General features: G+C 37.9%; 1 protein-coding gene across 1 annotated transcript in view; it reads left to right on the top strand.

The window, feature by feature from the left end:
• Nucleotides 1-13,760, top strand: part of FOCAD (focadhesin) — a 98,947-nt gene that overhangs the window by 72,406 nt on the left and 12,781 nt on the right. The window contains exons 27-36 of the mRNA XM_065740597.1: nt 769-1,007; nt 2,646-2,735; nt 5,072-5,219; nt 7,618-7,737; nt 8,615-8,737; nt 9,402-9,479; nt 9,855-9,926; nt 10,094-10,196; nt 10,626-10,706; nt 11,683-11,811. Coding sequence (XP_065596669.1) covers nt 769-1,007; nt 2,646-2,735; nt 5,072-5,219; nt 7,618-7,737; nt 8,615-8,737; nt 9,402-9,479; nt 9,855-9,926; nt 10,094-10,196; nt 10,626-10,706; nt 11,683-11,811 — 1,183 coding nt within the window. The remainder of the gene's footprint in view (nt 1-768; nt 1,008-2,645; nt 2,736-5,071; nt 5,220-7,617; nt 7,738-8,614; nt 8,738-9,401; nt 9,480-9,854; nt 9,927-10,093; nt 10,197-10,625; nt 10,707-11,682; nt 11,812-13,760) is intronic.

Genomic DNA, 13,760 nt, shown 5'->3' with positions numbered 1-13,760 from the left:
AAGCTGCAAGAGCACACTACTGTCTCATGTTCAGTTTTTCATCCACCAGAACTGCTAGGTCCTTCTCCTCTGGGCTGCTCACAAGGAGTTCTTCTCCCAGTCTGCATACAGATCTGGGATTACTCTGACCCAAATGTAAAATCTTACACTGTGCTACGTTGAACTGCATTAGGTTCACATGGACCCACGTTTCATGTTTGTCGAGGTCCATCTGGATTTGTAGCATAGGAAATATAGGAATATATAGGTAATGTAGGATATATAGGCAAATAAAAATATTTTTTTCCCTTTTAATGTGTCTTTAATGTGTCTTCTGCTTATATTTGGATTTGCCTTGAGTTTTTGTCTTCATTAACAAAGTAATAAAAATCATATGAAAATACTCTACTGCATAAATGAAGAAAGTTTTGAAAGCACCTCTGGCATACATCATTGCTGTTAAGGAACACATCATCAAACCAAATGCAGTATTAAACACTAGTCTGTCTGAATGTGAGGAGATTCAAGTATTTGGTTGTCATTAAGCAGTTTTTGTAACTCCTGCTTTTGGGAACAATATTGTTGTAAAGTTATTTTTGAAATGGACATGTGAAGTGGCTCATATTTCACTCCTAAAATCCATAAATAATTTTTAAAAATATTATACTGGATGGATATTTATTTTAAATTCCAGAAGTACTGAATGTTACTATCTGAAAAAGAATTTTACTTCCTCCCCAGCAGAGGGGGGAAAAAAAAAAAGTAAATCTTTTGAAAATCTTTTTCTAGAAATCCTATTCTGGTGAAAATACTGCTAGTGCTATAGCTCGTTCCTGTGCAGCCACTGCTTTGTCTCTTCTGGTGCCAGTTATCATTATATCATGCAAGGAGAAGGTTGAAGAAGTCCTGAATATGCTGACTGCCAGGTTACCTGGGAAACCAAATGCTGATGAGTCTCAAGCTGTTCAAATCCACGTGGGTCTTGCTTTGGGGATGTTTATCTCACGCTTGTGTGAAGAAAAAGTCAGGTAAGGATTACTGTGTGTAATGTAGGTGTAGAAATATCTTCCTACTTTTTCCATCGTGTGGCTTCTGTGATCTAGGGAATAAAGTATTTACAGGTTGTAGGCAAATGATTCATAAGTTGCTTTGCAACATTTCTTAGAGAGTGTCTTTTATTATAATTGCCTTTTTCCCTCAAAATCTGCTATTTTGGGTGTTTTGCTGGCATTCCTTCAGGGTGATTGACTGATTTTTGTTATATCCTTAAGCTGCATGTGCAACCTGGGAGTTGCCTGCTTACATTTAATTAAAGTATACTAGATGCTCTGAGAGGCTTAATTGTAAAATAATTCACAGATTCCACTTGTCCCTTTCAAAGTGATATTCAGTACGCTGAGTAGTATCTACTTGCATCTTGTTACCTATATGAGGGCAGAGCTACAATGGTGGAAGTGTAGTGGACTGTTTTACAGGTGTGTCACTACAGGAGTGCTGAAGATTGGCCTCAGAATTGGCCTAAGGTCACAAATTTTAAATGATTCCAGAGAATATGAGATGTAGGTTTGTTTCTGTATTAGTCCAACTTAATGACTACTCAGAAGTTCACCTGTCTGTGTACACATAACATTTAATTACTATGTTATCAGATGTATCAAAAAGATTTGTCTGTCAGTTTTTAATTAACTCTATGAAGGTAATGTTTCTGAAACAACTGCTGGTAAAGAGCTTGCTGCGTGGCTCTGCGTTAATCTTCATTCTTTGTTGTCAGCTTCCTGCATCCAGTTCAACAGCAAGATTTGCTGATGCACTGCCCATGAACAAGTCAGTGATGACAACTAAGCTACTAGCAAATATTAAAATGCTCTTAAGTGCTGTTGAGAGCTCTGCTTCCCCTTTTTTATGTTCACCCTGTAACTTTAAATCCTCTAGTCTCTCAATCACATCCTTAAACAGCTTTGAGAATGCAGAGGAATTCAAAGAATCATCCCCTTCAGGGGATGCATCTACCAAACCCTTAGATGAGTCTTTTTCTTCCTCTGTCACTTGTTCCACCTGCTCCTTACAGTCTCTTGCATTTTGACTAACTACCATTGACGTCCCATCATTGCAGCACTTAAGTATGTAACAAATGACAATGGAATTTTGGTGTATATGAGCCTTTATTTGTTTTGTTTATTTTTTTTAGTTTGGTGAAGGGTAAAGACATTTAATTAAAAAATAAAACAACTTTAAAAGGAATCAAACAAACCTCCAATGAACTAAAACAAATCAATTTTTACTCTTCCACTGCACTACATAATTTCAAAACTTAATCTTAAATATTCTTCCAGACATTGACTGTCGCCACATCCTAGGGATGCAGCTGTAGGTAATATCAAATCATGGAGATAATTTGTATTAAACTTGTCCTGTTCATAAGGACGGCTGTGGGTATGTTTTGTAAGGGGGAGTCCCTGTGACATCTTTGGAATGAGAGATAGTTTCCTTTGTTTTATCAGTATATTAGGTATATGGATAGAGAGAAATACTTCCAGAACCTGTTTCTGCAAGAAAATAATTTTATTTAACAATATATTCTTTCTTAGCAAAAGGTTAATGTCCTGCATGATTTGAAGAGCAGAACCGCATTTGTAATTTGTTTTCTGCTTTGTTCTATTTCGTAGTGAGTTACCTGGTCAACAGATGAACTTACTTCTAATGAAGTCCCTGGATGCACTGGAAGACTGTTGTTTTGACTCCAGCCTGGAGTACAAGTGAGTTTCTTACATTCTTGATTTCTTGTTTTGTTTTGGACCCCATATATGTATTTTTTTTCATTCAACCTTCTGTCCCTAAATTTTGTAAGATAAGGAGACTCCTTTTTATGAGTACTTCAATAGAATCATGGACTTATGCAGGTTGGCAAGGACCTTGGGAAGCCCACATCGTTCCCAAAACAGACCCAGCTGTCAGGTTGGAGTGTATTATCCAAGCCTTCACACTGTCAGGGTTTGAAATTGACTATCTGAAGCAGGTCTGACCTGCCTGGACCGCAGCTCTATGGCTGGGCTGTCTTGGTGAGGAGAAAGCTTCTTGACTTCAGTTTGAGCTTCTCGTGTCTCAGATTGTGCCACTGCTTCTCACCCTCCCACCACACGCCATGTGTACAGCTGTAAATGTGGCAGACTTGTCCAAAAAAGGCATTACTGTTCTACAGGCAGGATCTTTACAGCAGGATAATAGGCACAACTAATTGTGGGTCATACGCCTTAGGTCAACCTTTGTGAGTGTTTCAACTGTGCTCAACTGATGATGCTGTTTTATTTTAGAGTTTTTAAATACATACCAGGTTTTCTGAGATCTTTCTACAGCAGTCCTTACTGGAGTACTACAGCCAGCGTGAGGCTCCTAGCATGAGAAAGATGTGGAGCAGTTTGAGTGTGTCTAGAGGAAGCCTCAGAGGTGATCCTCTTCTATGAAGACAAGCTAAGGGAGCAGGATTTGCTCAGTCTGGAGAAGTGAAGGTTCTGGGGAAAGCTCTTTGCAGCCTTTCAGTACTGAAAGTAGAGTTATAAGCAGGAGGGAAACTGACTTTTCACCTGGTCTAATAGTGATAGAGAAATAGTTATAAAGGAAATGAGGGAAGGTTTAGGTTAGCTGTTATGAGTAGATTCTTTACACAGCAAGTGGTGAGGTACTGGCACAGGCTGCCTAGAGGAGCCATGGATGCCCTGACCCTGCAGGCATTCAAGGCCAGGTTGAACTGGGCCCTGGTCAGCCTGAGTCTGAGCCCTGCCCATGGTAGGGGTTCGAGCTCAACGATCTTCAGGTTCCCTTCCAACCTATCAGTTTAGTGGTTCTGTGAAGTGGTTGTGAAGCTCTGCCACACTTTGGCCCAGAAATGTTTTTACAAGGTATCATGGCTACATCCAGGCTGCCAAACAGCTTGCAAGGAAGAGTCATCTTCCTGAGAGGCAATGAGAAACACCTTGAACTGGTATCTAATCATCTAAGCCTATCAGTCGATGCTTAAAAACCTCAGAAGGGCATGTTATCTTCAAAAGACACACAGACAGAAACTGTTGCATTCATGACTGTTAACTTCTTACATTTTTCACTTAGATCATACTGAACAGATTTTCTCACATCAACCTTTGTATAGTGAGGAGGGGGCAAAAGTTAAAGGTAGGCTTTTAGTTGTAGCAGTATAGTATCTGTGTAACAAACAAGACAGTTCATACAGTCCCTGTTTTGTACAGTTTTTCTTTTTTTTTCCCTTTTCTGTAAACAAATAAAAATATGATGTGTTGAAGATTGAACTAGCTCTCAGTTTTGAAGAGTTTTATTTTGAGAGTAACAGGAAACAGTAGTGTTTTCTGTCTTGCCTTACAATTTTCTTTAACCAGCATGAATTCTGCAAGATGTGGCTTTTTCTTGCAGCGCAGAACTGTCTTACAGTAATAAATATTGGAAAAATATTGAGCAAATGATGAATGTTGATGCTTACTTATTAAGGATGTAGTAAAGAACAGATCATTAAGAAACTAGAAAGTATATAGTAGTCTTTAAGTTGCTGTGCAGAGCCTTTGATTTTTACAGTTTTTTGCCAGACAACTAACTGATTTGAATATAACATATTTTCAATTAAAGTTGTCATGAGATTTGCTTATTCTGCAGTTTGAAACCTGTTAAATTCACCTTAGTAACAAGATTTAAAAACATCAGTCTTCCTTCATCCTGAAATACAAACCATTTGTTCTGTTTCAGAATTCATTTGTGAAGTCTTTAATTCTGCAACATATTAGACTGTATCACTCTGTACAGTGCCAGATTATGGTATTGAGAGAAGTAACAGTGGATTCAAAGATGTGTTGTGACAACAAGTCAGTATGTCTAATATTCTGGCACTGAAAAGTCTGGAACAAGTTAGGAAATCAGAGATGCAATATATATGACACATATACATGTGTGTATATATATTTATTTTTATAAATCACAAACAAGATGGCCAAGTGAAAGAGAGGGGTGAAGAGATGCAGTCAAATATAATTTTTAAAAAGTTCAGTGTAGACATAGTTAATCTTTTTTTTATTTCTCTTCTTTTTTTAAGCACTGGATGTATTTTGGGAGTGGGTCTTGTTCTTTCATTTCTGAGTCACAGTAGCCAAACGGAATCACGAGTACACGTTTCTGCTTCACTGAGAAAACTATGTGCATACCTGGACAGCAGTGAGGATCAAAGCAGATGGGTCCAGGAGGTATGACCACCTTCTTATCACAGACTTCAAATTTTCATTTTTCCTTCTTTGCTGCCTTTAATAACTCAACTTTTTACTGAAGTTTTTTTTACTGGTAGTAATGGTGTACTTTTACAGTATCAGACTAGTTTTTTATCTGTTGAAGAAAACAATTTTAAAATAACCCATAACATGGTACAAATACTAGGAAATTGCCTGAAACAGTTAAAGACATTCTTCTCTGAAGTGCCATCTGTTCTATTAGAAAGCATACAGCAAATTATTCTCAGAGAGCCCTAATATTTCCTTCTTCAGCGTGTCTTCTGCTTCCTGCTTTGAAAGCTGTTGTCATTGCCTAGCCATGAGTCTTTTGCTTCTGAAAGTTGCTATGGGTATGTTTGCTGTTCTCTTTTTAATTTCTGGGCTGTTTTTTTTTATAAGTTTAGGAAACTAAAAAACTGAGTGGTGCTAAATTTGAGTGTGTATTTCAGTATCATTTGCCAAGATATGCTCTGCTAGTTTTTGACATGGCCCATGTTATGAGTGAGTGTTACCGTGCTGAGGTAAAGCTTGCTCATGAAACTGGAGAAGTTCACAGCAGTAAACAAGAATCAGGATAAACAGGTTTTTGCACACACAAAAAAAACGAACTCTGTATCTTCGCATCCAAGGTCACAGCAAGCTCAAGCAAACTGCAGAGTTGCTTTATTAAGGGAATTAGCAGAATTGGAGAAGGAAAATAGCTTCCCTCTCCTGCGAGTCTCGAAGTGTTTTACTGAACTTAGTTCAATAAGCAACTTAATAAGCAACTTCTGAGTTGAAATGCAGCACTTGTTTAGCATCATTAATTAATTTTAGATGGTACAAAAATTACCTTTATCTCTTAAAAATCTGTAAGATATTGCATAGATAATTACACCAGTTAAACTTCACCAGCGCTGTAGGCTGAGTACAGCTATACTTATGAATGCCTCTACAGGCTAGAAATGGCTGGCATACAATCCTGCTCTTATGAGGTAGCTTTGGCTACATGCAGTAAGGGGTTCAATCTGAGCATTACTTCTTGAAGTCAAATTGTTGATAACTGTCTAGCAGATCGGAACTCTTCAATTAATATATATGTCCTGTTGCATAGCATTGGTGCAAAGGAGGGTGGACAATTGCCTCAGCTGCGTTATTGAAAGATCAGGCTTCATTTCCTTACTCTTCATATCTACGGCTAAATGACTGAAAAACAGTGTCACTTGTGAAACTCTGTGCTGGGATATGAGGCTAGTGTCTTATATTTTGTGAGGGAGACTGTTCTACTGTATGCTCTTTTTCTGGACTTGCAGGTGTGCTTCAATCGTGAATGGCCTCCTAACATGCAGTGAGCGCTGACATAAATTATGACTGGATTACTTGTGTGCAGGAAAATTACTGCATTTATGCAGATCAGAAGTTGGCCCTACATAAACAAAAACAGAAGTTCTTCTAAACTTAGTTATACTGTTTAGTAGCATAGATTAAGAATCTTTCTTAGAAGGGATAAACATCTGAAAGTATGAATTGAAAATGGCATGATGTTTTTTGTCATGCTACTGGATTCCCCTGTGTATTTACAAATGAGATCTTCCATTAGCCTCCATTTCTTAAGAGTTAATCTTCTTGTCGAGTGTTTTCTATAGTGGCATTTTATAAATTCTGATGCAAATACTATCCATGGTTCTGATGAGACCGTGAAACCACCATTCCTTTTTACTATTTGTGGAGTTACCAAATGAAAAGTGAAGGCTTAGATACCATCTTACAGAAAGAAAAAGGATCAAAGCCTAGAGTGAGGTTTCTCAAGTTCCTAACACTGGAGAATGAAGAGAAGGATTGCTGAGTGTTTAAGGGATTGTGCTTAGCTTCCTTGGGTACTGCTGTCAAACTTTGCAGATCACCTCTGGGCAAGGAGAAGACAACAGCAGTCAGATTCATAAAATTTGTTTCTTAAAATATTCAGTCTATATTGTGAAGTACGCATTTTCTCCAGAGAAAGGGTATGTACACATACTGTGTGAAAGCAAGTGTGACTGAGGAATGCAATACCAGTGAAGAGCAGAGCAGCAGCAGTAGTAGCTTTCTTTTTGAACTGCCAAATAAGAATTCATGTATGGTCTTAGTGTTTAGTAAGTAGGTAGTATAAATCCTGACTAAGGTTTTATAGATAGACTCTTTTTCTCCTTGTTTGTTCTGTGTTTGTTATTTTTGTTTGCTTATTTGTTTTGTTCTGTTTTATTTTGTGGGACTATTTGTCAGATCTTGTAAATAAGACATATTGTTGCCCTCTGTCAGTGAGGCAGCACTTCAAAGCTATGAAAAGCATCCCTCAGCTTCTACTGTTTACATTGAAATTGAATAGTGCTGGATAACAGAGTTAATTTATTTTTTTCAGGTGCTTGCCTATTCTGTTGCCTGTTCCTGTGTCTCTGCTTTCAGTGTTGGAATCATAGAAGCAGCAGAAGCTGAAGAGACCATGAACAAGCTGCGGACCTTAGTGGAAAAAAATCTGCAGGTGATGATTTAGAGTCTGGGCTTTTTTTCAGTTCTGTCTCTTTAATACCACATCCCGCTATATCTAGACTGCCGCTTGAAGAAAACTATATTAACCTATTTGATCATTAATGAATAATCACTGTTTTCTGCATGCTATACGATTGTCCTATCATTTTGTTCAATGGTGCATTATCTGCCCTAGTATAGCAATGATCAGAGACTGAAATAGTACCAGATTGTATATATTTTATTACATGTAAAAGGAAAGTTGGTACCTTGGAGATCTTGATAGCTTTAGTCCCTGTGTCTTGCCAATTCTTCTCTTGTTTGTAATATTTTTGTTAAGAAAACACATCTGCTGTGCCCTTCTGAATTTGTTTTCTCTCAGTCAGATAGATCGTCATAACCAGAGCCACAGCTTACTCCAGGTTACTGTTTCTTCAAGTGTTCTGAAGTTACATGCAAAAATGCATTAATAATCTCCATATTCTAGTACTTGTTCTTGTTGGTTAAACATATATCAGAAAAGGAAAAAAGGAAGAAGAAAAACAGAATGTTTTAGGGTCAGAGCCTGCTATTAGGCTGATCAATTGTTTTGAAACTTCATCTAGAAAATAAGGAGTCTAAACAAATGGCCTTTGTAATTCTTTTGATCTTTGTATTTGAAAGTCTGCTCCAGAATATAGGCTTCAGAGCAAATCGTATGCCAAAGGTCAGAAAATCGTGCATTGTTTGAAAGGAGAAAATACTTAAAATACGGAAGCATCTGGTGTCCTTGATAAAGACATGACTTCTGAAAAGAAATAATAAATGTTTAAGTAATCTTGCAGTAGCAAATACAGAAAAGAGTACAGAACTCTTCGGGAGATTGGTTTCTTAATGTGTCTTTCTTGCAGACATCCGGTTTTGCTTTAGCTCTTGGTACGGTTGTTCATGGTTTGTCAGCTTGTGGTCATGGCAAAGCTGAAGACTTGAGTAATAAACTAATGCCAGCCTGGATAAAAGTTGCTATCACAGAGGTAAAGGAGTTTGAGTTCATATCCTAGATTTTAAGAGGGGGATCGTAAGAGACATAATTTTCATTGTTTTATTTGGAGTGGTTTAGGTAAACTTGGGACAATCTTAAGCTGTTTGAGTCATACTTGGAATTAAAAATGTGGCTTTAAGCTGTTTACTAAAGAGGAAAAAGCTTGTTTCTCTTCTGGCTGTTTGCTTTATGGAAAATTCTTATTCTTATGGAGTCTTGGAGATCTGGGAATCTTTATTAATTTGGAACAATATCAAAACATAAAATGCAAGTTGTTAATTAAGATACCTGGTGAAATTAGGTGCTACTTAACAAAATGGAGATAGTAGTGTCTCAATTGTTTTGAATTTACTCTCTTAAATGGTTGTTTTGTTAAGTAATAAATTGCCAGTAATTCATTTTTATGATAATTGTAATTGCTATCTCTGTACTCAGGGGAAGCAATGACTGTAGTGCATTTTTTAAATTGAACAGGCAGCATTTGTGACTGTGTAGATGAGCAGTTCCAGGGTGGCTGAAGGCCCCACTCATCATTGCTGTTGTAACTGTGCAGTGGGAAGATTAAAATGTATTCATTTGTTCTGCTTGCCATTCTGCTTCAATAATTTTAATTTCTCATTTCCTAAATATTCACTGACACTGAACTACTTCTCCAGGGCTCTCCAACAATGCAGCGTCTGGCTGCTGTCAATGGGCTGGTTGCACTGGTTGGCTCTGAAGGAGGCATGATACAGGTAAGACCATACATGCTAGATAGTACTTTTGGCTCTTCTAGAAATCTGATGAGAAAACAAGACAGAACGATCTCTCCCGTATCCATACTGGAGCAGTAAGCTACCAGGGCATCTAATATTGAGTTATGCTGGGTATGAACCAAGTGGATGAGTTAGTTTGTAGAATGGAATCTGACCCACTTTTGCCACCACATGGCCTGTATGCAGTATCACTGGGAATAAGTTTAGCTTGAGTAGGCTTTTTCCTCTTGTCCTCCACTCCCCCATAAAAAGGCATGTGTGCAAATGTAATTGTATTTTCAGTATTCATTCTCTGTTGTGTAGCTTCTTTTCCTCCCTTTACAAAAGTCACAGCTTTTTTTGTTCCTTTGGCAGCTTAAATCTGAAAGCATCCAGACCTCCCAGTTTCAAAGTAAGCTCAGTGAAGTCATTAGAACCCTTACACAGGTAAGGAATTAGTCTCACAGGTAAGGAATTAGTCTATATTTTTAAGCTTTGGATAATGCACTAAGATATTTTGACACCATGCCCGAACAGACCAATTTTGTTTGAGGAAATGATGTAATGTCTGTGTCCAGCTTGACTTTCTAAATATTTGTTTGTTATCTGAACAGATAATCAGTTTTTCAGGCCAGATTGGCCTTCAGACAAATGCAGCAGGACTTCTTGGACACCTTCATATGTCCTGTTTGTCTTCTGCCCAAAGCAGGACATCTGGTAAGATGCTTTATTCTTGCTGCTTAAAGATTATATAGCAGTAGCACCTAATTGAAAAGGCTACAAGAACACTATGGACTAGGCACTTCTGTTTCTGTTCCATTAAATTTAAGGTGGAGCTTTAGGGCTTACTGAGGCCTGACTTGCAGTGGCTGTTACATTTAAGGAAATTCTTAGCCCTGGCTTTTCAGTTGTCGATTAAATTTGTTTTTCAAAATTGACATTTTTCACAAAGACTAATGTTTAACTTGACTTTACAGTGGGAAGGCCAATGGATCTATCAATAATCTTTTGGTCTAATTGTATCGAATCACCTGCAGATTTAGTGAGCTCGAACATAGCTTTGTTTGATATTTTTGTTTACATGGAATCTGGAAGTTATAATTTCTGGTGACACATTTTAGTATGTAAATGGTCTTTTCTTCACAGTTCCTCCAGATTTTAGCTACTTGCCTGAAAGCAGCTTTATCAGGGCCGCCATTGACTTTGCCATTGAAAGTGGGAAAAAAGGTAAGAAGGAATTAGAGTATAATGTCTAGGAAATATGTTATGGCTTTAAAATATGACCTTAACATCCTGCTTTTATTCAAGAGAGCTTTTCTAAGCACTGATTTGTGTATCTCTAATGATGCACAAACTCCTTTAAAACAAAAAAATTCAATTACACTTGAGAGAATTAAATAGTTTTCTGATTTTTTCCATATTTTTAAAGGTTCTACTTTTCCCCTCTGCCTGTGAGGTCATGTATCTCCCTTATGGAAGTGAAAGTTTAATCACTTTGTGTTAGCATGTATTCTCAGAAATTATTCATCAGACAAGGTTTTCTTCTGTCCCGTTATCAGTGTTTCTTGTCTAAGATTCTATGTGACATTCTGATATTTAAATGGATGAGTACTATGTGTGAAAACTGCAAAGGAACCTGGTGAAAGTATGCTATATTGTGCAGAGTGCTAATGAAGAAAAGCTGTCCAATTAAGCAAGATTTGCTTCTAATGATGGTACAGATTTCTTTGTTTACAGAAAACTGAGTTAATTCCCCATGTTTAAGTAATGCAGTATTTAGTAAAGGTTAGCATGTCTTGCAGTTTTTTGTGGTGTGCACCTTTGGGCTGGGACATGAGCACAGTAGCAGAAAACTTGGCTGTTCTCTTACTAAAAGATCCACAAAAAATACAACCTTATTAGATGAGGAATATCTGTAATTAACTTATGATTCAAGGAAAAGGAACTAGAAAGCTTTTCAGAAACAGAAAAACCTTCTTTGTCAGGTTTTTAGTGTTGAACATTGATCCATAATTACAAGCAAGACACAGCTAATTCTTAGATATAGGGGACAAAAAACAGCGCAAAACCAGTAGTTAATTTTATAATGCTCTTCAGTTAATCACTACAGACTGGTCTTCAGTGCAGCTTAAGTTGATATAGTAGATGCATTTTTCTTCTGAAGTGTTTAAAATTCAGACTGTGATTGAATATTCTGTTCTAGGCCCTGAATCTGTTCCAGCTCAGCTGGTGAAAGTCGCACTGGCACCCATTGCTGTAGTTGGAGGAAGCCATCAGTATCCACCTGTGAACTGGGCATCTGTTCTTTCTCCTTTGATGAGGTTAAATTTTGGTAAGTTTTATCATTTGCTGTTATGTCATTTGTACTAGCCACATGACTTGTTTACAGAAATTGTGTTAGTAAAGTACAGAACCTACAAAATACTTCAGAAATTGAAGTGTTTACTCTACTCTCAAGGCCAACTTTGTGATGTTTGCAGGCATATATTTGCAATTTTTGTGTTGGACTTAGGATTTTATAATACTAGAAGAGGTTAGAGAAGAGCAGAGCTTAGAGATCTGGAGAATTTTCTAAGTTCTGTAGAGCACCTAGTGAATTTGGATTATTACAGTGAGAAGAACCCATCAAAAACTGCAGTGCCCATTCAATGCAGCAAAGTTTCCTGTGTTAGAAGATGCAGGTAGTTTTATCACATGCTTGAACTGTAGCACATCCAACTCTTGCTACTCTGAAATACAGTGTCTACAAAATGGCACTGGCTAACAGGGAAAGAAAGCATGTCCCCATCTTTCCATCACCTCTCTGATTCCTATGCTTCTAGGAATCATTTTTCTTCATACTGAAGACTAGCTTTGTTCCTGAATGTCCTGATTTCAACAAGAACAATTTTATTCTTAATAGCTGTCATGGTGCTGTGTTTTGGATTCTGGGTAAGAATACTGGTGACAGTACAATGATGGTTTTGTTGTGGCTGAACAGTGCTTAAACTAAGTCAGGGACTTTTCAGTTCCTCAGACTGCTCTGTCAGCAAGGAGCTGAGGGTGCATAAAGAACTGGGAAATGATGCAGCCAGGACAGCTGGCCCAAACTAGCCAATGCCACAGTGTGGTACTAAGCAGAACTATAAAACTGGAGGAGTTGGCCATAGAAGGGCTGCTGCTTCTCAGGGATTGGCTGGGCATCATTTAGCAGGTGAGCAACTGCAGTGTGCATCGCTTGTTCTGTATATTTTTTTTCATTACTATTACTTTCCCCTCCTTTTCTGTCCTATTCAACTGTCTGTCTTAGCCCACAAGTTTTACAGTTTTTCTAGTTCTCCATCCCACTGGGGGTAAAGTGAGAAAATGGCTGTGCAGTGCTTATTTACCTGCCAGATCAAGTTACAATGCTGAAATATGGGGTTGAATAGCTTATCTCAGGATATCTGCTGCTGTCATTTTTGGTTGACACTGATGTCTCTGAATTTCACTTATTTCCTTAAAAAACATTTATTATTAATTGTCATGGTTTTATGATTTTTGGCATTGGTATTCCACATCATAACATCATGTAGTACACTTAGAGTTAGAGTTAATGCTCCAGCTCCATGGATCATTGATAGTTCTGGATATACCTGTCTTGAGAAGAGAAGAACTACATTCCCCAGAGGACTGTGCAATGCTTTGTATTTTTACGTGTTTCCGCTCAGAGGGAAAGATAAAAACTGTCTGCGGTCACGGGACAGATCTCTCTTTTTGGGATGGACTCAGCAGTGGGTGCTCGCTGCCGTCCGCCTTCAGCGTTAGCGTTCGGTTTATCGGACACTCTCTCTTGCTCATTTTATTTGATTTAATAGCTTCAATTCCAATTATATTGTATTATATGGTGTTATTTTGCTTTCTGATATCTTATTTAGTAAATTAGCTTTCCTCCTCACATCGTTGCAGCTGTTTTGTTCCTAGGCCCATCTCCCTTTTCTCTTTTCCCTTTCCCCCTTCCCCTTTCCGTGGGTCCCCCGCACCAATCGTCATGCAACCGGGCCGAACCTGCCCGTAAACCGTTGACATTCATAGTTCTATATTCCCTTGATTCTGTTGAGTTTTGTTTCTCTTGATTTATGTAGTTGTCATTACTGGCCTTGCAGATCATTTTTTACAACTAGCCTGGGCAAGAGCTGTTGCATTTAAATTGAGCCCAGAAGATTGTAAGTTTTGCTTATTTCTTTCTGATGCTTGTTTTACTTATATAAATTGCCTGTAAAAGCTCTAGAAATCACTGAGCTGTCCACTGTGAAACAAATA

The sequence above is a fragment of the Cyrtonyx montezumae genome, unplaced genomic scaffold (assembly GCF_038088225.1).
Source record: "Cyrtonyx montezumae isolate F1298 unplaced genomic scaffold, pur_monq_1.0 scaffold_29, whole genome shotgun sequence".
NCBI lineage: Eukaryota > Metazoa > Chordata > Aves > Galliformes > Odontophoridae > Cyrtonyx > Cyrtonyx montezumae.
The sequence above is the reverse complement of the archived record's forward strand: the minus strand, read 5'-3'. Positions and strand labels throughout refer to the sequence as shown.